This window comes from Nomascus leucogenys, chromosome 10 (assembly GCF_006542625.1).
Source record: "Nomascus leucogenys isolate Asia chromosome 10, Asia_NLE_v1, whole genome shotgun sequence".
Lineage (NCBI taxonomy): Eukaryota > Metazoa > Chordata > Mammalia > Primates > Hylobatidae > Nomascus > Nomascus leucogenys.
The window spans coordinates 95,474,451-95,501,687 of record NC_044390.1 but is presented as its reverse complement, the minus strand read 5'-3'; the positions used below and the strand labels follow the sequence as shown (position 1 = coordinate 95,501,687).

At 44.6% G+C, this 27,237-nt stretch overlaps 1 protein-coding gene and 1 non-coding gene across 2 annotated transcripts in view; both read right to left on the bottom strand.

Annotated features, from left to right (window-relative positions):
• TMEM132C (transmembrane protein 132C) overlaps nucleotides 1-27,237 on the bottom strand; it is a 453,190-nt gene that overhangs the window by 303,445 nt on the left and 122,508 nt on the right. Inside the window, exon 2 of the mRNA XM_012509870.2 lies at nucleotides 670-1,558. Coding sequence (XP_012365324.2) covers nucleotides 670-1,558 — 889 coding nt within the window. The remainder of the gene's footprint in view (nucleotides 1-669; nucleotides 1,559-27,237) is intronic.
• Nucleotides 17,738-17,841, bottom strand: LOC115837158. The gene has a single exon (XR_004032188.1). It is a non-coding gene; the product is annotated as a small nucleolar RNA U13 (small nucleolar RNA).

Genomic DNA, 27,237 nt, shown 5'->3' with positions numbered 1-27,237 from the left:
TACAGAGTGACAGAGCAGCCCCGTCACAGCTCGGATGGCTGCTCTCTGTTGAACCCGCAATGGTGGCACTAGGTAGATTATGCTGCTGCTTCGTTTATTTGTACTACAAGATGGAATACCTTTGCTGAAGAGTTTCATGCCAGGCATGTTTGCTTAATTATTGCTAAGCTATACTCATGCACTAAGGCCTCCCAGACACTAACTGGCAACATTTAATACCACCTAATTAAAAGAAAGGGTACTATGCTTGGCTCTTCTCACATATATACCCAGAGTGAGATCTCATCACTCCTCTGCCTTTTCCTGGGCTTCTTGAACATAGACTTTCAATCATGCAACTCATCAAAGGATTCACAGCAGAAGAAAAATCACGTCCCTCTCCAAGTGTGAGGATAACTGAAGATCTAGGGAGGCGGATTACTCTCATCTTGCTCCTTTTGGAAATAACTTCTGCCCGCCCTTTGCCTCTTCTTCCCTCCATAACCCACAGTGTAAGGAGGGCTGTTGAGAGCATGTGGGCAGGTGCATAATTTGCCTTCCCCTGTTAATGCTGAACGGTCCCTGAAGGTAGTGAAAATAGATGCTTCCTGAATATCTATCTGCCACGCACGGAACCCAATCTCACACCAGGCATGTCAAAGATGAGCAGGGGCAAGCATGGGCACCTACCTCAAGATGAAGAGGTCCACGGAGGAATTGCTCGAGATGGTGACATAGGCCGTGACCACGTCTCCCTGCTTGACTGGCCTGGAAGGCAGCCAGATGACCACGTTACCATCCAAACGCAGCTCACTGAGCTGGGCGCTGTCCTGGGCGCGGTAAAGGCCGACGGTGCCGATCCTCTGCAGGTGGGACGTGGTTTCCTCCAGCCCATCCTTTCCTGGACGGATGGCGTTGCCCTTCCTGAAGTCACCCCCGGCACAGTCCCCTCTGTCACCCCCTGGGTGCACGGTGTAGTAGAGCTCCACGGGGGTCCCCTCCGGCTGGTCCACGGACTTCTTCCTCCCGGCGACCACCGTCGGGGGGCTGAACCAGCTGGACAGGAGCTCCAGCTCGGCCACGCACAGCCCCAGGTCCCCCTTCAGCCGGCAGCTGCCCCGCACCTCTCTGGTCTCTCGGAAAGCAAAGACCCTCAGGCAGGGCAGCTTCTCCCCGGCGCTGCGGTCGTCCCAGTCTCTGCCCACGATGTGGAACAGGACCCGCACTTTGGGCCGGCTCAGGTAGACTTTGTCCCGCAGGATGTGGGCTTTTAGTTTCCAATCAAAACTAAACTTACTGGTTGGACCTAAAAAGTTGGAAGTCAACATCAAGTCCAGAGGCACAACCTTTTCCACAGAAAAGGGTCCATAGCTGGCATTGAGCACTGGGGGCTGCCTGGTTTTGTAGGTAAAGAAGGAGTCCACCCTCGCCTGCAGGCTGGAGTTCCGCAGCGGGTCCTGGCTGGCTTCCTTGAGGAAGAAGGAGGTCTCTGCTCTGAGGATGTGGTAGCTCACAGGTAGGTAAGGCGGCAGTGAGGAGAATCTCTGTATGTTGTCTGTGACTCCGTGACCCTCTATCACTAAAAAGGGAAAAAGAAAGAAAAGAAAAAATCAAAGACAGGATTGTTAATGGGCTGCTCATTAGCTGTTAGTTCTGTAAGCCATTCAGAAAGGAGGGATAGAAATTCTGAAGTCCACTTGGCTCGAATTTTTATATTCTTTCTGGAATAAGTCATTAAACGATTCTACATGGTCCACAAATTATGCATATACTTATATTAGGTTGAAACATATGAAAGTGAGAATTCTGTAGAGTAAGATTCATTGAATGGTGGCAATTTCATAGAGTTCAACTTAACAGAATGATGGTACATTACCTATAGGAGTAAAGTGGGTATTTTATTAATAATTTGCATGAGTTTAAAATGTACTTAATGGCACTGGTACATGAATAGCAAAACAGGCCAGTGAATGAAGTCCGTAAATAAACCCAAGAACATATGGAAGTTGAGTCAGTGATAAAGGTAGCATCTCAAATCCTGAGGTAAACATAGACTTTTTTTCTTCTTTATTATTTTTTTATTTTTATTTATTTATTTTTTTAGAGATGAGGGTCTCACTATGTTGCCCAGTCTGGTCTTGAACTCCTGGGCTCAAGCAATCTTCCAACCTCAGCCTCCTAAAGTGCTGGGATTACAGGCACGAGCTACTGCACCTGCTGCAAATGTTGACTTTTAAATCATTGGTGCCAGGACAACTGTGCAGCCATTAAGAAAAAAGTAGATCCACACCCCACACCATACATAAGACTAAACTTCAAATGGATCAGCAATATAAATCAAAGAAGTTACATCTTTCAAGCACTAAAGAAAACATGGATGAATTCCTCTATAACCTGGGTGTAGGAATAGCTTCACAATTATGACTCAAAATCTAAATGAAATTTAAAAAATAATACATTTTCCTATATAATTTTTAAAAAATTTGCATTACAAAAATACCATAAATAAAGTCAAAAGGAAAATGACAAGCTGGGAGTAAATATTTGCAACACATATATCATATTAAAAGGGCTAATGGCCCTAATATACAGATTTTGAAATTAGAGGAAAAAGATTTTTAAAAATTGAGAGAGAAGTGAATAAAGGATATGAACAGATATTCACAAAAATATATTAAAATTGTTTACATATATATATATTTAAAACTGTTGAGCCTCACTCACAGTTAGAGAAATACAAATGAAAACTACAACTGCCACCTCTTACCTATAAGACTGACAAAAATTACCAAGTATAACACACACAGTTGGGAAGTCGACAGGCAATAGATGGTCTTGGTATATTGCTGCTGAGAATGAAAAGCGGTACGACCTTTCTGGAAAGGAACTTGGCATAACATTTGCATTTTTCTTTGACTCTTTCATCTTACTTCTAGGAATCTACTCTGAAGATACACCTCTGGCAATTAGAAAACACATACACACAAGATCATTTATTGCAACATTGGTTGTTTTTTTTTTTTGAGACAGAGTCTCGCTCTATCGCCCAGGCTGGAGTGCAGTGGCGTGATCTCGGCTCACTGCAAGCTCCACCTCCCAGGTTCACGCCATTCTCCTGCCTCGGCCTCCTGAGTAGCTGGGGCTACAGACACCTGCTACCATGCCCAGCTAATTGTTTTGTATTTTTAGTAGAAACGGGGTTTCACCATGTTAGCTAGGAGGGTCTCGATCTCCTGACTTCATGATCCGCCTGCCTCAGCCTCCCAAAGTGCTGGGATTACAGGTGTGAGCCACTGTGCCCGGCCTCAACGTTGGTTTTAAATGCAAAACATTTTGACACAAGCTTCATACCTCTATGCAGAAAAATGGTTGAATAAACTACAGTAAATCCACACAGTGGAGTATCATGAGCTGCAATAAAAAAGGGAAGAAGATCTTTATGAAGCAATATGGAGTGCTTTCAAAAATATACTGCTAAGTGAAAAAGCATGGTGCAGAAGGCTATCTGAGTATACTAACTTCTGTGTAAGAAAGAAGGGGAATGTATAAGTCTGTTTTCACACTGCTAATAAAGACATACCCCACGCTGGGTAATTTAAAAAAGAGGTTTAATGGACTCACAGTTCCACATGGCTGGGAGGCCTCACAATCATGGTGGAAGGCAAAGGAAGAGCAAAGGGATATCTTTCATGGTGGCAGGCAAGAGAGCTTGTGCAGGGGAACTCCCATTTACAAAACCACAAGTAAGTCTTGTGAGACTTACTCACTACCCCGAGAACAATATATGGGAAACTAGCCCCATGATTCAATTATCTCCACCTGGTCCTGCCCTTGAAACATGGGGATTATTACAATTCAAGGTGAGATGTGGGTGGGGACAGAGCCAAACCATACCAGGGAGATAAGAAAATGTCTATGTATCTGCTCATTCATGTAACACACATGAACACACAAGAAAAGAAATCGGTCTACAAGGTTGGTTACTAATGGGTCGGCAGAAATAAAGGGGGCTGAAGATGGGGAGAAAAGATGGAGGGTGTAGCTTTTTTGTATAGTTCTGACCTTTGGAATCATGTTAATGTTTGACATATGATAATAATATCAACACGGGCAAGTAAAAACCCTGAACTGGTTACAAGTGGAAAGAAATGAACTTAATTGTATTTCAAATGAATGTCAAAATCACATACTGAAGGAGGGTAAGGGAGAACTAATCCAAGTAATTTTGGACACATATTTTGGCCATAAATCCTGAGGCTAAAGACAACAGACAATCATAGACAAACATTGAATGATAGTGAGTAAATTTGTTTTGGACAAAAGTATGAATTAGCAATTCTGAAACTACTTTCTGTATATTTCTTATCAAGTAGATAAGAAATATATTGTGAACCCGGGAGCCTGGTTTCTCACTGTCAGGGAAGCGGTTACAAATATAGAAAGGGATATGGGCAAAATGAAACCTGCAGTGGGTTAGAATGGGATTGGTATATAGACACTCCAGTTTATAATATATATATATACAGATAGAGAAATAGAGGTAGATTGTGTACACACATGTATGTGTGCATGTGTATGTACATAGATGTTTTTCTTAACTCTGTCCTCAGTGAGATCCCAAGAGCAATAATCACCTCTAGCACCCAGATATTGGTTTCTAAATACCATTCTTCACTAAAAGAAACCAGGACTCCTTGGAAAAGTGTCTCATTCCTAGTACAAGAACCTGGAACACCTATCTTATTGTGTCAGAAAAGAGGAAGAGCCCTTAGAATGATAAGAATATGTCCAAAGGATGCAGGAACAGCAGCACTGAACACATTGAAGATAATTTGACCATCAAAATAAATAATGACGTTAAAAGATTGTAAGCCATTAAATGAAATAAGAATCTACGACTTGATGATACTGTCATAAAGTCAGATCGAAGGGACAGTTTTTCCTTATAATATGATCCAAACTGATCATTGACAACATTCACAGTAGTGATTGATTCAGGCAAAGATCATAAGTGGATGCTAAAACTAGCTGGTGAGAGTTTCATGAGTAACAGGAGATTCACATCATCTTAAATTGTCTTCAAACAAGTTAGCCCCAAGTTCTTCACTGAATTACAAAGGAAACACTGGTAGGTTTTGGTGGAGAAACCTGGCAGGCAGTGCTTTAACCAAGTGACCAAAATTGACATCACCAGGAATGCGGCCAACAGAGAACTGTCCCCCGACATGCACACACAGAGAAGAACACAATATCGGTTCCCTAGTATTTCTGCAAAAATTTGCATAATTTGCATCTAATCATAAGGAAATGTCAAAGTTCATTCTATGAAGTAATTGGCCTATACTCATCAAAAATGTTGAGGTCATGAATTAAGAGGAAAGTGGAAAGAACTGTTCCAGACTTGTGGATAAAAAGACGTCTAAAGATGCACCAAACTGAAGGCAACACATGATTAGAAATTTTATTTTCCTATAAAGAATATTTTTGAGACCATTGGCAAAATTTGCAATAAGCCTCTAAAGTAGCTAATAATTTTGTAACAATGTTAAGTTCTTCATTTTGATAATTGTACTATACTTATATAAGAGAACATCTTTATTTTAAAAAATATATATTCAGGGCCAGGCGCAGTGGCTCATGCCTGTAATCCCAGCCCTTTCGGAGGCCGGGGTGGGTAGATCACAAGTTCAAGAGATTGAGAGCATCCTGGCCAACATGGTGAAACCCCGCCTCTACTAAAAATACAGAAAAATTAGCTCGGTGTGGCGGCGTGCACCTGTAGTCCCAGCTACTCGGGAGGCTGAGGCAGGAGAATCACTTGAACCCTGGAGGTGGAGGTTGCAGTGAGCCAAGATCGTGCCACTGCACTCTAGCCTGGTGACAGAGTGAGACTCTGTCTTAAAATACATACATACAAACATATACTTATATATATGGGTGTATATATATATTCAGAGTTAGTGATAAAGTGACATTATGTTTGCTTGCAATTTACTCTCAAACAGCTTGGGGTGGAGGGGAACTCAGGTGAAAGGAAACATGGTCAAATGTCACCATTTGAGGAAACTGAATGAAGGGTATACGAAAATTGCTTTTACTATTCTTGTAACTCTTCTTTAAGACTCCAACTGTGTCAAAATAAAACTGTTCATTGAAATAAATAAAATGTAAGCAAGACATCTTGGTCTTTTTTTAATTCCTCGTTTCTTCCTTAGAGATTTTTCCTGTTTATGTTTATTCATTTGTTGGAAAAAATAGTTAATAAGATAAGCCATTTTTCTCATGTTACTCAAAAATAATGAGCCAATGCCCCACCATATTATTATTCCTAAATTCATTAGATTCTTTGATAATCTTGATCTATCTGGGTGGAGAGTGTCTTTCAGTCATTGATCATCAAAGACACTATCTTGTCATCATCGTCTTCCTTCTCAGCCAGGGAGAAAGTGTTCATTATTAACTCTTCCAGGTAAAATGAGTTAGCAGAATGAATAAGCATGCCACCCTCTCTCCACTGGGTGGGAGCCCAGTTCCAAGGCTCGGGTCCTTCTGGCCCCCTACTGAGATTCAGCACACCAAGTGGCGATACTGATTGGAGTGTAAACCACATGCCTCTGGGCTCTGCATCTGTTCAGACCTGACATCGCAGACTGCTCACTCTGGGGCTCCACCCAGCCTGCGGATGGGTTTTGCTTGGCCCACAGTGCTTTTAAAAAAAGTCTTTATAAAGTGAAACTCAATTTTTTAAAACTGGGGAGTCTCTGGGTTTCCAGCTTGTCTTTGAAGATGGGAGGAACTGGAAACATTTGGGGTTTCTCCCCGCATGGCGACGATGGGAGGAGGTGACTTACAGCCCCAGCATTGCTGTCATCCTACACTCAGCCCGCTGTGCGCCATGGTCCTGCCTGCTTGTCCGTCAGGTGCTTTTGAGTTTGAGATTCCTGATTTACAGGATTCAGCCGGCTAAGTCGCTGAATGCTGGGGGCTCACAGGCTCACCTCCAAGGTAGGAAAGTGCAGCATGTCACCCCTCGCTGCCAGGGTTATTTGAACCATCCCTGACATCAACAGAAGGACCACAAGCAGCCTCCTTGCTATTTGAATATTTTCTTTGCTAAGATCCCCCATGAGCTTATGCTACATGAGGGCATGGCTGAGAACTTGCTACACACTCATGACCCAGAAACTTCAACTGCTCCAGTTGGTAACTTTGAAAACCCAAGAAAGCCCATCTCCTGGCTTCTGTTTTTTAAAACCCCCAGAAAACCCAAACAAGCCTGCATTCGTATATCGAGAGAGGAGATGAGAGTTGCTCTCTCTCCTTCTTTCCAGCCTTCCCTGCTGTCCCTTCCTCTCAGTGCAGCCTGTGCAACCCGCCAGCATATGGGGCAGCCTGGCTCTGCTGTCCTCTGGAAGGACCCTAATCCTTTTCCCGGCAGGGACACTGGCGAGCAGATCAAAGCTGCCTTTGGTGCTGCAGCCAAACGGACTTGGATTGTCAAGATGGCTTTTCAAAGAAATAACATTCTCTCCTGTTCTCAGCCCAGAGGCCTTGTTCTGGGGTCACCAGCAACAAGGGCACATTCGCCTCCCTCTCTTTAGGGATGGCTCGGCACTTCCATTTTAACCCCCTAATTTCAGAATCAGCTTAAAACATTCACAAAAGGCCCTGCCGAGGTATGACACTCCAGAAAGAGCTCTGGCTCTCTGTCCTTAAACACGGACTATTTAGGCAACTTGTAATATTTTGTAAAAACTAAAAGCCACATCTGATGCTTTTGAGGTATTTATCCCAATCCAAAAAAATGCTCTTAAATCTTGAAGTGTAGGGACTTAGAGACTCATCTGTTTGGAGAAGGTTGTCAGCCAAGGGCTCTGTGAAGGGGCGAGGCACAGGATTCCAGGCCCATCTGCAGTGGGGACATTCGCCAGCAGGAAGTATTTGTCAACAAGCTGTCTTGTCATTCTTCATTCTTCCTAGACATAAAGATTCCTTTTCTCTCCTTTTCTTAACTGGAAATAAGCCTAAAGGAAACCCGTTTTCTTTTAAGCAAATGCTGAGTTCACTTTCTATAAAATACAGATGGAGTGGGCTTGTGGTCTCACCTCCTGTCTTAGGGTTCTTCCATTCTTTGAACAGGTCACTCTTTATCCTTCGCATGAGGAAAAGTGAGAAGGGATGAAGTGAAGTGAAACCTAGCTCATTCCTTCCTGTTGAGCCTCATTCTGAACTCTTCCAGCTCATGAGAGATTTGACTTAAGAGACAGACACCGTAAAAGAACGGAGCAAGGCCTTGTACAGTAGCTAAGGGAGCTTCAATTTCCATAAAGAGGAGAGAGAGACAGACAGAGAGAAAGAGAGATTGAGACTGGTTGATCTAGATACGTAGCATAATAATAACAATAGAAGGGCAATTAAAAAATGGCACCCCATCTCCTGTATCTACATGCTGATCTACAACCTTTGCATGAGACTTTGCCGTTCTCCCATCAAGAGGTGGAGTCAATTTCCCCACTCTTTGAATCTGGGCTACCTCATGATTTGCTTTGGCCAAGAAAATATGGAAGAAGTGACAGCATGCCTATTCTGGGCCCAGGTCTCAAGGGGCCTTGCACATTTCCACTCTGCCTCTTTTGGACGCCTGATAGCAGGAAGAAGAACAAGCCTGGGCCAGCCTGGAGAAGAGACCACGTAGCGGGAAGCGGTGCGATCCCAGCTGAGGCCGTCCTGCATCAGGCAGCCCATGCCCAGCCCCAAACAAGTGGGCAAGCCCAGCCAAGATCAGAAGCCCTGAGACTCAGGAGGCCTTGGACATGATCAAGCCTCTGCATTTCAGGGTGTTTCATCATCAAACAATCCCTGATGGAGCGGCCAGCAGTCATCAAGAATTGACCATATGTATTAGTCCACTTTCATACCGCTATGAAGAAATACCCAAGACTGGGTAATTTATAAAAGAAAAAGGACGTTTAATGGACTCTCAGTTCCACATGGCTGGGGAGGCCTCACAATCATGGTGGAAGGTGAAGGAGAAGCAAAGCCACATCTTACATGGTGGCAGGCAAGAGAGCATGTGCAGGGGAACTGCCCTTTATAAAACCATTAGATCTTGTGAGACTTATTCACTATCACGAGAACAGCACAAAAACCCACCCTGATGATTGAATTACCTCCCACCGGGTTCCTCCCACAGTATGTGGGGATTATGGGAGATACAATTCGAGGTGAGATTTGGGTGGGGACATGGCCAAACCATATCACCATGTTCTAGGTGTGTTTTTAAATGCTCTACATGTGGAATGTCAATTAGTTCTTCACAACAATCTTAGGGGGTATCATGATGACCACTTTTTATAGAAGAGGAAATTGAGGAATAGGGAAGGTAAGTAATGTTGCCCAAGATCTCCTGGTTGTAAGTGACGTAGCTGAAACTCATGCCTGGCTGTCTGGTTCCAAGTGGACATTCTGGTCCACTTGGCAACAGGGCTCACCTTGCTCTACTCCCTGCCTCCCAGGTGCATGAGGGTTCATTGAGATGATACCTACAAAGTGTTTAGCAAGTGCCCGACTCATAATAAGGGTGCAAGCAGGGTTATATCTTAATTATATCTTAGTACAACCTTGTCCCAGGGTTTTAAATTTATTACCGAAGTTTAAATACATCTTGCCCCTTCATATCTCCAGGGTCTCACGCATGGCCACTCCTTCTGCCTAATTAATTTCCATTTGGTTCCCAGATCCACCTCACCTCTTCTATTCATAGGAAGCCTCCCTGACTTCCGCACTAGGTCCAGTGCCCCTCCCAAAACACCATGCACCTCTCTTTTATATCTTTTCACACAGCTGTAATTTTATACTTGTTTGTGTGCATGTTTGGTTAATGACCGTCTTCCCTAACAGACTGGAAGCTCCATGGGAAAAAGGATAGTGTGTTTATCCAGCAGGGTACCCTCCTGTCTTGAATACCATGTGACTCAGTGACAACTCATTCAACACTTGAGGAATGCATGGAGTTTGACCAATAGCCCAAACATGAAGCAAGCCAGATGGGGGACGAAGCCACTTCACAAAACATAGCAGTAAGGTGTACAATGAGGGAAAATGCAGACACCGTTTGTTGGAAGGCAGAACTTCTCGCATGTGGTAGGAAGAATTGGAGCCAATATCCACGGACATTCCGGCATCCAGTACCAGGGGATGGTGACTCTCTGCAGCCATTCAGTGTCAGTGCATCAGAGGTGTGGAGGAAACTTCACCTTCAGGTAAGTACCTTCTTTGCCTCACATTTGCCTACTTTTAGAGCGTATGGTCACCCAGAAGTAAACTAACAATTGTTGCAGCAGACAAGAACAATCATTCCTTTCCCCAATAAAATAATGCATTAGCACCTGTCCATGGGGGCTGCTGAGAATTTATCAAGAACTTCTTGAGTACATACATGCCCAAGACCGCCTGGCACAGCTCTCTGTACACAGAGCTTTCAACTGAGGGTGGTGTTTCCTAAGCTTCACATCTCCCTCAATCTCATGACATGAACCAGATAATGTATGCACTGTTAATCGGTCCAGGAGCTTACTAATAATTGATAACTTTATAAATTAAAATTGCAATTAATAATGTACTAATATAAATGAACAGTTTTGTTTAAATAATCTTACTGTAAATAAAAAACCAAGATCACATCCCCTAATTGCTGCCTGTCTATAGCTCTGAGCCATAGTTTGCCATTTCTTTGTTAAGCAGGGAGATTATCAAGTGTTGGGTGCTGAAGAAACAGCGGCTGCAAAATGAGATTTTCTCTTAGATAGACTCAGAATAATTCAAATAATTAAGCAGGAAATTCTCACTTTCTCATATGGTTGAACAGGTGATTTTGCACCATGTCCAGGTATCTCCAACAGCCAACCACAGAGATGCTCACATGAATGACTCCCCGACGACGAAGCTATGCAGGGTCCATCTGCACCCTCACAGGCTGCAGCACCGTGTATGCTCCCTAAACTTACCTCTCATCTCGGGAAGCCCAGAAGAAGCAGATTAAGGAATCAGAGATGGTTGCCAGCCTTTGCTGTGTGTTTTCTCCTGGAAACATTATCTCCTGACTGCAAGGAAACAATTCCAGGGCTGCCATGTCATTGCGAGTTCTGACAAATGTCTTTCCTCTTACTCCAGTTCATCTGCCTGCACCAACATCTCCCAGAAAGATAGGATAATTGAGTCATTTTTATTGACCTGAAACAATACCTCTGGAAAAGTCCAATGCTGGTTTCCTAAGGCCACAGGAGAGAGCCTGGGGAGCAGTTGACAGCTGCACCTGCCTATCTGGCCTCCACGCGGACAGCATGTTCATTGCTGTCTCCCTTCCTGTTTATCCATTTTCTTTATCTGTACCCTCCTGTCAGCGTTGGGGATATCATGTCCTCCGTCGGTTGTTCATCAGAGAACTCTATCACAAAGCTGCTGCCGGAAATTGAGTTTTTGAGATTCTAAGATAGTGGACACAGGAGATGGCCACGTCACTCAGTGCCCAGATAGGATAACACTGGGAGAACGAGCCTTCCCACTAACGTGATGCACTGCTTTCGTCACAACGCTCACTTTCAGATGTGTTGACCAGGGATGGATTCTTTAGAGCTGATGTTCTCTGGGCTGGGACAAAAAGGACGGTTAGGACCTGAGGAGGTTGAATGGAATATGGCAAGGCCACGTCATTCAGTGCCCAGACAGGATAACACTGGGAGAACGAGCCTTCCCACTAACGTGATGCACTGCCTTCATCACAATGCCCATTTTCAGACATGTTGACAGGATAGATTCTTTACGGCTGATGTTCTCTAGGCTGGGACATAAAGGATGGTAGGACCTGCAGAGGCTGAATGGAATACGGCAAGAATTCTAGATGAAGAACAACGTAACCAAAAGATTGGGGAGGGAAAGCTCAGAATCCCAGCATGTGGGCAGTGGGAAGTCCATCCAGGCAGATGGGATGAAGCCAGGGGTTACTCTAAATGGGGTGGGCAGTGGATGCCCACAAATATACAAATACGCCCACAAATAGAGTATTTTTACTAGGTCCTGCTTCCCTCTTGAATTGGATAAACATAAAAATAACATCCCCTGAAATAATCCACAGGCACAAGTGGACTTGTTTTAGGGTGTGCAAGGGACTTTCAAGAACAGCATCTAAGTCAGGGTTAAGGGTGATTTTCTTGAGAAATACTTGGTGACATCTGCAGACATTTTTTGGTTGTCACAACAGGGAGGGGCTGTTATTGACATCTAGTCGGTGGGTGCCAGGGATGGTTCGAAACATCTTACAAGGCACAAGACAGTGCCCCCACCACAAATAACTATCCAGCCTACAATGTCAATAGCACTGCGGTTGCCAAACCCTGATCTAACTTGATCCACATAGAAAGCCTGAGGTAGTTTGTCAGGTATTACATACATAGGAAGAAACAGGGGAAGGACTTTAATCAAAGCCTTCTCCAGCCCGGCAAGAAGAAATGTATCACAGTGATTAGGAGTCCACGGAGCGACACGAAGTTCAACAATGAATCCTTGTCCCACAACTTCCTAGATGAGGATTTTTTTTTTGTTTTTGTCTTTTGGAAAATACCTTAAACTCTTGAGCCTCAGAATCCTCATGTCGATGATGGGAATCACATAAGACCGCCTCACTTTAAGCAATACACTAAGCACTCAGCATGCTTAACAATTGGGAGTTGTTGTTGCTATTATCATAATCATTACAATTATTTCAAATATGTTCATCAGTTATAGTAACAAGCTTTTAAAACTACAGAAATAGTGGGGGGAAGGGTGATATCTATATGCGAAAAAAAAATTGGGTGATGTCTATGTGAGGAAGAAAAATCTGAAATTAAGGGAAGCGGGCTCTTTTCAGGACTTCAGAGGCGTCTCCCGCATCAGACATCTCTGGTTTACTCATATGATATCAGACACCTGCAAAACAGGGCTTGCCTTTCTCCATACGCCTCAAGGAGAGCCGTGATTGGATTTTCCTTCCAAGTCACTGCAGCTTACTTGAAACACAAGCAAGCCTGAATATTTTTTCCTCTCTCCATTGGTGATTTATTAACATTCCCCAGACACAGAATGTCTCTCTCGGCTAAATATGGCTCATTGTTTCTTTTTTATTGAAACAAAAGGCACCTTGATAAATGGATTATTTGATTTCAATGCCTCTTCTGAAGAAACCCTGAATATCCTTTGCTGAAATTACACAGCGCAGTTTGCAATTTCGTAACTGTCAAACTCTCCTTTAAAAGAGCAGGTACTTACATTCCCCTCTGAGCCCCTGGGGGGATATTTCCCCCCTTTTCTCTGGGAGCGCTCCATAATCACTCTCAGATGCTACTCGGACTCCCAGAAGTACAGCAAAGGAGCTGTGCCTTTCAAGTCTGCTCTAAAATCTTCAGAATCTTGGACTTCATCAGCACAAGAAGGGTGCCCTGGGTAGGCACAGAGGGAAATATTTACCAGGCGAAGTTATAAATCTAACATGGGCTGCTTTAACTGCATGGTGTCAGGGTTTCCGCAAGTTAAGCTCAGCCAATGGCTTGCCTGGCAGCCATGTGGCGGATTCCTCCACATCCTCCACCTGCCCTCCCCCGCTGACCACCCACAATGTGGCTTGGAACCGAGGTCCCTCTGCAGGTGGGTTCTGATTGGCTCAGGCTGGGGCTCTCCCAGGACAGGTGCTCCTCTGAGGGACGGTGTGTCAGTTTCCCATGCTGCTGGAACGAATTACTACAAACTTAGCCATTTAAAACAACACATATATATTTTTTTCTTTTTATATAGTCCTGGAGGTCAGAAGTCTAAAATCAAAGTGTCACTAGGGAAACAACACACACTGGGGGCTAACGGAGGGTCGGGGGTGGAAGGAGGGAGAGGATCAGGAAAAATTACTAATGGATACTGGGCTTAATACCTGGTTGATGAAATAATCTATACAACAAACCCACATGACTCATGGTTACCTATGTAACAAACCTGCACATCCTGCACATATACCCCTGAACTTAAAAGAAAAGCTAAAACAAACAAACAAACAAACAAACAAACCCTGAAGTGTCAGTAGGGTTGTGTTCCTTCTGCAGGCTCCAGGGAAGAATCTGCTCCCTTTTCCATTTTCTGGAGGTCACCTGCAGTCCTCAGCTTGGAGTCTCTCTCTTCTAAGCCAATACCTCGGCAGCTTCTCTCGCCCCTGACTTCCTGTCTCCCTCTACAGGGACCCCTGTGATGACATCAGGGCCACCTGGATGATCCAGGATAGTCCCCCCCATCTCAAGAGCCTTCCCTTAATCACATCTGCAAAGTTCCTTTTTATTTGCAGCCTCTGGTGATAGGGATGTAAACATCTTTGGGGAGGGTGGCATTTTTGATTATGACAATGACTGGAGGGAGGAACACCACTGACATGTAGAGATCACAGCCAGTTCTGCTAGGTTTTCTGCACAGCACGAGACTGTTCTACGACCACAAAGAATTGCCAAGATTCTGCATGACGTTGCCCTACTGGACATTCACAGAGGTGAGGAACCCACTTACAGTGATCCAAGCAAAGAGCCAATCTTAAACATCCACTAAATAATTGGGAGAAGGGCAATGATTTCATATACTGTACGTGTTCCAGAATTGCAACTACTGGGGTGGAGATCAGACTTTGATGAAACTTATCTAAAAAGTTGTTGATCCTTTTCCAAAATTACATCCACAATGTCCAATCTGCGTGTGAAATGCAACTTGCTCCAACATAGCTATACCAGTCTGCGTCTGTGGCTGACACACCCATGGTGACTCTAAATACAGGAGCAAGTATCTGACTACTTCATACGACCTTCTAGATATACCTGTTAAAATATTACTTTACTTTGAATTATTTCTCCTGCCTATGACAGAGCACTATACTGATTTGTTTTTAATTATGTACATATGTAGGTTATCAAATCAGAGATTTTATTTCATGGCTCATAAAGGTGAGGGTTGAGAATGATTGGTGTTAACCCAGGGGTTGGCAAACTTTTTCTTAAAGGACCATATAGTAAATGTCTTAGGTTTTTGCAGGCTAGAAGACAAAAATCAATATTATATAGGTACTTATATAATCTTTAAAAATGTAAATACCATATTTAGCTTGCAGGCCGTACCAAAACAGGCGACAGGCTGGATTTGACCCATGGTCTGTAGTTTGCCATTCCCTGGTCTAAATCAAACAGGGCAATTCCAAGCTCATTCCCATTACCTGGTTCAGTTACACATAGGCCTAAACCCGTGATTCTCAAACGGAGGCAGTTTTGCTCCCAAGGGGACATCTGACAATGTCTGGAGATTTTTTCCGTTGTCAAGAATGGGGCTGGGGGGCAGCCAGGTGCAGTGGCTTAAGCCTGTAATCCCAGCACTTTGGGAGGCTGAGGCGGGTGGATCCCTTGAGGTCAGGAGTTTGAGACCAGCCTGGCCAACATGGTGAAACCCCATCTCCACAAAAAAATGCAAAAATTAGCCAGGTATGATGGTGCACGCCTGTAAGCCCAGCTACTCAGGAGGCTGATCGCTTGAACCCGGGAAGCAGAGGGTGCAATGAGCCGAGATTGTGCCACTGCACTCCAGACTGGGCAACAGAGTGAGACTCTATCCCCCACCCTGCAAAAAAAAAAAAAAAAAAAAAAAGAACGGGGTCGGGGGGCATCCTGTTAGCATCTAGTGGGCAGTCAGAGGCCAGGCATGCTGTCCAACAACCGGCACTGTGCAGAACAGCCCGCCCGCAGAGTTATCCAGCCCCAAAGATCACTGTGCTGGGCTGGGAAAGCCCTGCCCCAGGCCAAACTGGGCCAAGGACCTATGAGGAGACGTGTGTTAGGACTTCTGGGAAAGAAGGTCCCTCACTCTTAAGCAAACGCCTTTCACCCCAGGGGCCAATGAGTGAGCCAGTCTCCCCATAAACACTGTTATCCATCCGGAATCTATGCATGACAAGCTCAGCCACGGGTGGGCACAGTGAGGGAAGGGACCGTGCTTTTATCCCAGGGACTGGCCCAGTGAGGGGCCCGGGAGAAGCTCGCCTGGATCTCACCTTGCCGCTGCGCTTCCAGCCACGTGAGCCAGTGGACTTCCTCAGTGCACGAGGGTTTTCTCTCCTTATCAGCCAAAACGTCTAAGAGGACACACCTTGCTTGATCCAAACTGCGGTAACTCGGCTTTGCAAGTCATATAAAGAAGGAGTCAGCATACTTTTTTCTGTAAAGGCCCAGGCAGTAGATATTTCAGCCTCTGTGGGCCAAATGGTGCAACTCCTCAACCCTCCTGTGACCGCAGCCAGAGACAAACGTAAACAAATGACTCTGTCTGTGGTTCCAGTAAAACTTTACTTTTAAACACTAGAATTTGAATTTCACATGTCAAAAACACTCTCTCTCTATTAAACAACACTTTTCCAACTAACTACAGACATAAAAACATAAAAAAAATTCTTAGTTTTCAGACCACCACTCAAAAACTGGTGGTGGGCTGTGTTTGACCCACAGGCCATGGCGTGCGGACCCCTGATAGAGAGGAAGCCTTTCCGATTCGTGCTTCATGCATAGGAGAACTTTCTTAGTGTTTCTTCGGTGCATTTTACAATCTGAATTATAGACCAGGTTTGCCTCTTTGATTCAAAATGTAAACACGGTTTTTACTATGCCTCCAAAACAGTTTGGAAATGGAAACCAAAAAGAAAAAAAAATCTGGAGGGATTTAGAGTTGTATAATATAAGCATTTACAGCAGAATTTAAATATCTGCATTTGCTGCTCACATAGCATATGGTTTGAGAATGTTTCACTGTATCTATTCAAAGAGAGAGGCATCCATTTATCACAGATGGTGGTATTATTTATGATGGAAACTTACATTAATCCTGAGAGTCCCAATTATCTCAATTCATGTAAATAAAAAGGACAGCATTCCTGTTCTTTATGATGGTCTTTTTCCTCAAAAATAAAGAGCTTATTTTTAATATAGTCCACATATTTTCTTTCTCACTAATTACAGATAACTTAAAAAAACTTGTATGTACCAATGAGTCATCTGCATTTTTCCCCCACATGTGAGTTTCATCTGCTTGCTAGTTAGCATCTGTAGTTTTGTTTGGTTATACCAGCATTTAGAATGATTATATTAATGACAAGTCTCAGGGGACAAAGTAGAAAATCCTTTCCTGATGGTTGAGTAAACAAAAAGAGAAAAGAATACACCAGAAGATAAAAGTAATTTTCTCTTTCATTTTAAAGCCTTTAATGTGTGAAAAGGACATTTAAACTGAGCTTTCCAAGAGGGAATGGAGAATTATAAGGGAGAACTCTGAAAAGTCAGTGGGGAAAAACATCCGTTAAGTGGAAGGTGAAATCTTTTATCCTTGTGACACCTGGATTATCAAGACAGGAGGAGGACAAGATGGGAGGAGGACAACAGTAAAACCATCATTCAACACCCTGCTGGTCCGGGTGCTGCATATCATATATTGACTTCTTTGTACTTTCAATATCCCTATGCATGAAGTATTTTTATTATCCCTAATTTTCACATAAAGAGATTGAGGTCCAGAGAGATTGAGTAATTCAGCCAAGGTCACACAGCCAAGAACTCTGAAATCAGAATTTGAACTCAGGGTCCCTGTGCCCACTTCTGCGCTATCCCGTCTCAGAGCACAGGCTTTATGTTATGTATTTTCTTTATTCATTTCTTATTTTTCACATCAGATGGGCAACGTGCCAACATCATAACAAGGTCTGAGGAAGACATGTCTCACCCATGAGCATGAAAACCCACTCATCACCCTTATGAACTACAAAAGGACCTAGGCTTTATTTCAAATCCGTAGCTCACTCCAGCTCCATTTTTCCCTATGGAGAGAGAGTGTCAGTCCTCGGTAGACACAAAGGTTGCAGAACTATCACTGGCTGATGCTCAGGTCAGTCTAGAGATACCAAATGCCAGCTTGCACGTATGTACAGCTAGCATCGTGGAAAGAAAGGTCAGGAGATGGAGCCCCTGAATCCAGCAGCGCCTGAAGCCAGAGGCCCCTGAACTTTTCTCCTCCCTGGCTTGAGCCAGCCTGAGAGGCCTTCTTGTCGTTCTTAACTGACTGATGCTCAGCATCCGGTCTGATGGATGAGGCCTCTGAGCTTATCGCGGTTCTTATTTAATATTGCACCGGCAAGACATCCATCTCGGTCCTAACGTTAATCGGGGGAAAACAATCAACAGAGGGATAGGATAAGGAATGGTCTTCCCTCCATCAACATCAACTAAGAGGCTTGTCTGTACCCCATGCTGCCTTGCTTCTGTAGGGAGCACACAGACAATTAAACTGTGTTTATCAAACTTGTGGGAGGCTGAGCAGAGGGGAGGTGGCCAGTCGCAATAGCGAAGGGCTCAGATGGGAAGAAGTCAGCATGGGTGTATGATATGACAGATGAGGGCAGCCTTGCACCCTAATCATTGTTTAGAAGCAGAAGGTGGCCATGTGAGGAGAGAAGCAACAGGACTCCATGCCGCAGGACTGCAAGGTTGGAACGCAGAAGGGGGAGGAGCACTGGGACCCAGGCCTTGGAGGAGGCAACGTCCCAAGGGGAGGGGCGAGTGCAGTCCACCTCCATGGGGACCAACTTGTTATTTCAAATTGTCAACCCACAGTAAGAGCAAAAAGCAGACCCACTTTTGCTCTGTTTTATGGTGGTTTGTAAGTTTCTCTAGGGAATATAGACCCCCTCGTACGACCTTTCACTGCCGCCCGCCTTGCTACACTGCTGCAGCTGGGTGCTGAAGGCCCCTGACGGTTGCAATTGTTCCAGAAAGATGCGCCTTCCTTTACAAACTCACAAACCACAAAGAGGCACTCACAAGGGAGACAGAACAGACCATGTTAGAAGACACACAGCGAAGCCCTACCCAGACCTTTCTCTCTCCCCTGTGGGACCAAAGCCTTCAGCTTAAGCAAACCCTATGGCCCCTGCGCACAGGTGGAGACGGTATGCTGGAGGAAGAGGGAGAAACCACCTTCTATCCATGGGCGAGCGGCAGAGAGATGTCCTGCGCCCAACTACTAGAAGGCTCCCCCACCCTGGGGCCAGTGAGGCTGGGGGGAGCAGCAGCCAGGGGTCACAGCTGCTGATGTATGGTGGGGGCACCTGACTGGAAGGCACTGAAGCCTCTGAGTGCCACCCGCTGGCCTAAGATGCTCCCTGGTCAGTGGCCACCCTAGGGTCACTCCCACTCCTGGGCACAGGCAGACATGTCTGAGGTGTCCACTGCAGCTTTGCGCCCCATTGGAAATAACAGAAGGGCCTATCCACAGTAAACTGCCTGAACATAGCAAACCCCAGGAGAGAATGCAGTGAAGAAAGCAAGAGAAGAGAGACAGACAGGGCCCTGTGGAGAGGGCACCAATCACAGCCTGGCCACTTCCTAGCTGTGATGGTGGGTGCTCACTTAGCCTGCCTGTGCCTCTGTTCCCTTCTGTAGAAGGAGCTTCATAACAGCACACTCCTCTTGGGACCATTTTGAAGATTAAACAACTTACTCAATACAAAGTGCTGAGTCATGCCTGGCACATGGTAGGTCCTCAAAAACATTACCTATTATTATTATTATTATTATTTTTACTTTGAGTTCTGAGATACATGTGCAGAATGTGCAGGTTTGTTACATAGGTATACATGTGCCATGGTGGTTTGCTGCACCCATCAACCCCTCATCTAGGTTTTAAGCCTCGCATGCATCAGGTATTTGTCTAATGCATGTGAGCATTTGTAATTCTCTCTCTTCCCTTGCCCCTCACCCTGCTGACAGGTCCCAGTGTGTGATGTTCCCCTCCCTGTGTCCACGTGTTCTCACCGTTCAACTCCCACTTACAACTACCTATTATTTTTTTACTATTATTAGGAAGCAACTGGAAAGGAGAACTACATGTACTAGCATAGAAAGATCTCCAAGATGTGTTATTGGGTGAAAACTAAGTGACAGAACAATGTCAATTATGTAAAAACAAATAACCACGAGTATTTGTAATAATTATGTTTTCTTTGTAGTCTTTTTTCCCCCACAGAACTTTAGAGAAACACTACCCAGAGCTTATTCAATGGCTCCATGAACTCACTAAGGACCCCACATCCATGTATCTTTCTGTACCACCAACTCTATTAAAGGGCTTCATGCCTATGACCACAACAAAGCTGCTACCCATCCAGCCATTGCATCTGAGTTCCAGGAGAAACAAATTAAGGGCAAAATGTCTGTATTAGGTAAGTCTATTTACTTAACCTCTTTTTTTTTATTGGCTCAGGTAACTCAGTGAATATCAGTTTATATGTTCTTGCCATACTGGCTCATAATTGCACCACTACAAGGGGGTCTGGGAAGGAGATTACAGTTGGTCTCCAACTTAGGATACTGCAACGTAGGATTTTTCTACTTTATGACGGTGTGAAAGTGATACCCGTTCAGTAGAAACTGTGCTTGGAATACTCATGCAACCGTTTTGCTTTTCACTTTCAGAACAGTATTCAATAAATTACATGAGATAGTCAACACCTTATCATAAAATAGGCTTTCTGTTAGATGATTTTGCCCAGGTGTAGGTTAATTTAAGTGTTCTGAGCATGTTTAAGGTAGGCTAGGCTGAGCTGTGATGTTTCATAGGTTAGGTGTAGTAAATGTATTTTCAAACTTAGAATATTTTCAATTTACCATGGATTTATCAGTACATAACCCCATCATAAGTAGAGAAGCATCTGTGTTTTTAGTTGAGCATGTTGCCACCTCCAACAAATTTAGTATTCTGTAAGTAAGGAGGTAGGTGAGAGTGGATATTTTGTAGATAGTTACCATTACTACACAATTATCACACAAGGAACCTATCATTTATGCTAAAACAATTATGTTAAAACAACTATATTGACATTAGTATTTATATATAATAGTATAGTTTAATATTCTATTAAATTAATTTTAATATATTAAAATGAATGAAATATATTATATATTTAATTAAATATGATATTTAGTATTCTGTTATTACCATAAAATATTAATAAATTTAATAGTTATGTAACAATAACAAGAAACTGAAACACAACACTATGATTGTATATATGTATATATGTGTGTTTGTGTGTAAATATGTACTCACACATATACATAAATGTTTAGAAAAAAATTATAAATAATAAATCACACTTACAAAAGTAATTACCTAAGAGGAGTAGAAGGGAGATGAGATCTTTGGGATGGTCACATGTGTTTTAGCTTTACTAGATTTTTTTTTTTTTTTTTGTAAAATAAGGGAGAGTGTACTCACACATTAGTTGTGCAATTAACGTGCTGCTTTAAGAGAGTGTCCCTTGGCAACAGAGCTGCTATTACCTGATTTGGCTGGGTGAAAACAAACCAGATACATATACTATCCTGTGTATGGCTCGTATGGTTTTCCAACAGGTGCACAACACACTTTAAAGGAAGAATTTCTTATTTTTTCCCTACTTGTTCTTTGCTATTCTTAAATATCTGTCTTCAAAGAAGAGAAAAGGCGATGCATCTAACATGAATATACGAGCATCCAACATTTCCTAGTTTTGTTCTGTGACAAGAAGGAGTCACTAGATGTTGGGCTGAAGGAAAGGACTTTTTCCTTTGTGAGCACCCAGCAGTTCAGATGGGTTAACCCAAGTTGTGCTTGCTTCACATCTCTGGCAACCCCCTTTTTGTGCCTACCCATGTTATTAAAAGTCCTTGCAAAAGTTTGTTCCCTTTCCTGCCTGTAAAGAAACCCAGAGAGCACCCAGCAGAGGATGCTGTTGGCTTCCCAGGATCAGTTTTCTTCTCCTTGTGTCTGGAGTCCTTATGTTCTTGGGGAATGCCATATGGCTGTCTGATGTGGTTTGGCTGTGTCTCCACCCAAATTTCATCTTGAATTTCCATGTGTTGTGGGGGGGACCTGGTGGGAGATAATTGAAGCATGGGGGCAGGTCTTTCCTGTGCTCTTCTCACGATAGTAAGTCTCATGAGATCTGATGGTTTTTAAAAGTGGAGTTTCCCTGCACAAGCTCCCTTCTTTTGTCTGCCGCCATGTAAGACATGCCTTTCACCTTCCCCCACGATTGTGAGGCCTCCCCAGCCTCGTGGAACTGTGAGTGCCTTAAACTGCTTTCTTTTGTAAATTACCCAGTCTTGGGTGTGCCTTTATCAGCAGTGTGAAAAGGGACTAATACATCGTCTTTAAAGAAGTGCATATCTCAGCCGCGCGTGCACTTAAAGATGGCTGTGTGCCAACATCCAGGCCGGGAGCTACAAGAGGGAGTTGTTGCGTGGAGCTTCAAGGATGGCACCTTAAAAGGAGCACAGCTGAGTCATTATCAGGTACCTCTGCCCATTTGCCCTTTCTTTTTTGCCCGATTGCAATGCTGATCTGATGCTGGAGATGGAGCAGCCTTTTTGTAACCATGAGGCAAGAAGCTCATGCTGAGGATAACTGAATGGAATAACAGCAGGAACTCGGTCCCCCTTGGCATCTCGAAGCATCATGCCAGCCTAAGCTACCAAACACAAAACTCCTTTCCTTCAGCCCAGCATCTAGCAACCTCTTCCTGTCACAGAAGAAAGCTAAGAGATGTTGGATGCACATATATTTGTGTTAATATATGCCAAACACTGAAATTGGAATATAAACTCCTGCCAAACACTGTACTATCAAAGACAAAATTGATACTGCAGCAAAATAAACAGGGGCTGTTAATTCATGAGCTTGTGGTGGTGAGGCCTATTGTCTGTCATTTCCTTTCAGCAAGGATTCAAGGGTTCTAGGAAGGAGAGTCTATTTTATAGGGTAAAAGAGGAAATCCTGAGACGTGTCTGATTGGCAAATGTCCCATGAAGTTGGGAATTCTGAAAGTGGGGAGAGACTTTCCTATTGGTCTTCATGTACATTTGACAGCCCTGGATTAGCTGCAAGTGAGCAAGGGGGGCAATTTCGGGATATTTCAAAAGAGGAAGATTGTTCAGTGTTATAGGTTGACTGTGGATAGTCATTTCCTAGAACAAGTGGGGGTCAATAAAGCACTATTTTAAAGCAATGATGCTTAGGACAAGTTGCATGCCATGATAGGCATCTCTCAGGACTTTTTGTTTTGCAAGAAAAATAAAGTCCCAACTTTGTTTGAACCACCCATTTGTAGGTTTCTGTAACTCGCAGATTCACACTGTTTGTGCATCTTGATACATCTAGGCCTCAGGCTAGAGACCATCATGCAGCTTTTAGTTAGAGAAACGTATCAATCAAGCTTCTCCAACCCATGGCCTGCAGGCCACATGTGGCCCAGGATGGCTTTGAATGCAGCCCAACACAAATTTGTAAACATTTTTAAAACATTAAGAGATGTTTTTGTGATTTTTTTAATTTTTTTTTAGCTCATCAGCTATCATTACTGTTAGGGTATTTTATGTGTGGCCCAAGACAATTCTTCTTCTTCCAGTGTGGCCCAGGGAAGCCAAAAGATTGGATACCCCTGAAATAATATCCTTTTGTATAAGAAAGTTTGAATATCACCTGTTTGCCTGTCTTTGCTGCCCCACCTCCTCCAGGAAGTCTTCTTTGATACCCTTGGCCAACACTGGCCCTTCCTTCTCCCTGTGTCTCCTCCCCATCCTTCACCTGGACCACACATTGTGCTCCTTCATGGCGTTCTGGGGTCAGGCTCTCTCACACTCAAATCTTATTTGAGAAACTGGAATAGAAGCTCTTTCAAACCAGGCAGGCAGTTGAGACAGAAGAATATGCTTTTGCATCAGGCATGATGAAGGTGCACATCCTCACTTGTTAACTCAGCTGCCTGGCTCCACCGGTTCAAGCCTTTCTTGATGAATGAAGTGGCAGTGACAACCCACCTCCCCCCAGGAGCTGCTGCAGAGGCTGATTGAAATCCCCACCAGAGTACCTCAAAGCACGGAGCTCCCTGTCTCCATAGAGAAAATGGTCTGTGTTGTATCCACACACCTCTGAGAGAGAGAGACAGAGAGAGCAGAGGGTGGGGGAGACTCTGCAAAGTTTTAATTAAAGGTTCAGGTCATAGATCTTAGTGGATAGTAGGTATCTTATGACAAGAGGCAAAATTGAGGATGCTATGTAAGTATTTAGGTAACCATTTAAAATGAAACCATTAAAAAATATAAAGATTATTCTTAGCTTGAAGGCCATATAAAAGCAGACGGCAAGGGTTTGGCCCAAGGGTTCTAGTTTGCCAGACCCCTGGTCTAGAGTCTGTGTGGGGACAAAATGCACAGGCTCTGAAGGTTTGTGAATCCTGTTTCTGCCACTTGGCATCTGTGTGACCTAAAGCAAGGAGGTTCGTTCTTCATGCCTCAGTTTTCCTATCTGTGGAATGGGGACAATAATACTAACAATACCTACCTCCTAAGGCTGGTTCAAGGATGATAAAAACTATGTCAATGCATATAAAACAATTAAAACAGAATCCAATATGCAGAAAGTGTTTGATAAATGCTAACTAGGATTGTTCCCTCATCGTGTCTAGCACACAGACCAGGGCTACTTAATCTTTTGCTGGGCTCTGGGGTCCTCGGGGAAAGCTGATGGATATTGAAGGTACCTTTCCTGAGGGGAATACATGTACCACTTAACATATATGTGCAAAGGCGGGAGTCAGGGACGCCTCTTCCATCCCACCACAGCGAGCCTCTCGCATGAAGTCTGCCCTCAACTCCTGCAAAGGATGCTGAGTAAGTTGTTGGAAAAACGATGAGAAAGGGTCTCCTGGCCTTCCCAAAGGCCACTCCTCCAAGGCCATCCTGCTGGCCAGCTGCCAGAGTGGAGTTAGGATTTAAGTGTTAGCACCAACCCTACCGTAGTGGTTCTCAAACTGTGGCATACTGTATGGCCACCACTTGGAGGGAGGGTGATTGCAGGAGCCCCTCCATTAGAGTGGCTTGAGAATTTGCATTTCCAAAGAACTTCTCAGGTGATGCTGATGCTGCTGGCCCAGGAACCCCACTTTGAGAACCGCTAAGGCATCAGCCTCCACTCACTGGAAGCTGCTAAAATGCACCAAGAGGACAGCACACAACTCTTCGAATTACAGCTTCAACATAAAAGCCTGGGAAGCTAGAAGATGATCTGATTCTAAAAGCAACCCTGCATCTGCCTGTGTCTAAAAGCAACCCTGTATCTTCTCTCCATGGCCACCGCTCAGCCCAGGCCACCTGTGCAGATCACCTGGACAGTGCCACGGCCTTTGCCTGGGCTCCCGGCTTTGCTCTTTCCAGGCTGTGACCCATTTCCCCATTCAGCACAGAGGGATCTTTACACATCAGAAATCAGATTCTGTCCCTGTCTGACCTAAAACCCAGTAGACAGAATGATGTCCCCTCTCCTAGAGAGGGCTTCATCCTAATCCGTGGAGCTTGTGCATACGTGAGGTTGCAGGGAGAGGGAGGCGGAGGCGCGGCTGCAGGTGGAGGCAGGTGGCCGGCCAGTCGGCTGACAGTAAGACAGGAGGATCATCCGGAGTGATTGGGTTCTCCCCATGTAACCTGGGGTTCTTAGAAGTGGAGGAGGGAGGCGGCAGAGGAGGCTTCAGGGATGCGAAGTGAGCAGGACCCACCCACAGCTGCCAGTTCTGCAGATGGGGGAAGGGGTCAGGAGCCAAGGTCCATGGGCACCTCCAGAAGCTGGAAAAAGCACGGAAATGCATCTGCCTCCGGAGCTGCCAGGAGGAACACAGCCCTGCCAGCACCTTGCTTTCCGCCCGCTGAGGCCCATGGTGGGCTTCTGGCCTCCAGAACTATAAGGTAATCAATTCTTGTTATTTTTAAGCCAAGAAAGTTGTGGCGCTCCATTACAGTAGCCCAGAAAATGAATAACCTGCCAGGTGTGGTGGCTCACACCTGTAATCCCAGCGCTTTGGGAGGCTGGAGTGGGAGGATCACTTGAGCCCATGCATTCGAGATCAGCCTGGGCAAAACAGCAAGACCCCACCTCTATGAAAAAATTAGCTTGGCATGTTGGGGCATGCCAGTAGCCCAGATACTCAGGAGACCGGGGTGGGAAGATTGCTTGAGCCCAGGAATTCAATGCTGCAGTGAGCTACGATTGCGCCACTGCATTTCAGCATGGATGCTAGAACGAGACGTTGCCACAAACAAAACACAGTGAAACAATACAAAACAGAAAAGAAAACCCTTCAGCAGCTTCTCTTTGAATAAAATCTAGGCTTCGTAATGTGGCGAGGGCTGGGCCTTCGTTAGCCTGTGTCCATCTGGATTGATCCAATGCCCCTACTCAGTGTGCACCCGCCTTTGGCCACACAGACCAGTATGGAATGTTTATGCCAACTCGGAGGCATGGGGCTGGCCATGTCCTCTCCTTGGATGCTCTTCCCCAAATCCTCATTGAGCCTTTACATGAGGCAAGTGCTCCCTCCATGATCAACACATTGGCTGAGCACCTACTATGCGCCAGGGTCTGCTCTGGGCGGCCGTGAATAAAGCAGAGTTCCTGCAAGCATGATACCTACGTTCTGGTGGGAGAAAACAGAATGCAGGCATGCGGTGTTGGGTGGTGTTGAGCACTCTGGAGGAAGACGATGTGCCCCGACAGGAGCCTACTTCCTGACCGTCCCAGCGGAAGCAGCTCTTACCCCATCCCTATCAGTCCCCATCTGTCCCCATCCACCTCCACTGCACTGCCTTCATGGCTCTTCCTGCTATCTCCAAAATGATCTTTGTTTTTTGCTGTTTTCTTTGCTTAGTGTCTCTCTTTTCCTACTAGACTGGGCAGCCCAGGAAAGACGGACTTTATCTCGTTTGTCCCCAGTACCCAGATCAGTATCTGGAATTTGGGTGTGCTTACTAAGTATGGAATGAATGAATGAATAAATGAATGAATGAAGTAGGAACAAAGTAAAGGAGTTAGCACCCCCTTGGAGATCAGGCTGCCAACCCCCTGGGTGCCCCAGACTCATTTCTTCATCTCGCTAGTGTCTCTGGTCTTCGTCTCTCCCAGGGGGACTCTCGTAGGGTGTGAAGGTAGCCACAGAGTCTGACAAAATACAAACTATCACGGTCTTCTGTTGCCTGCATAGACTTCTTTTGGAGCAGCCTCCTGTGAATTCAGTATCTGGTATGTGTTTAGCCAGCTGCCACTGTTTTCCTCAAGCTACTTTTTCCTCAAGCTACGTGTGAA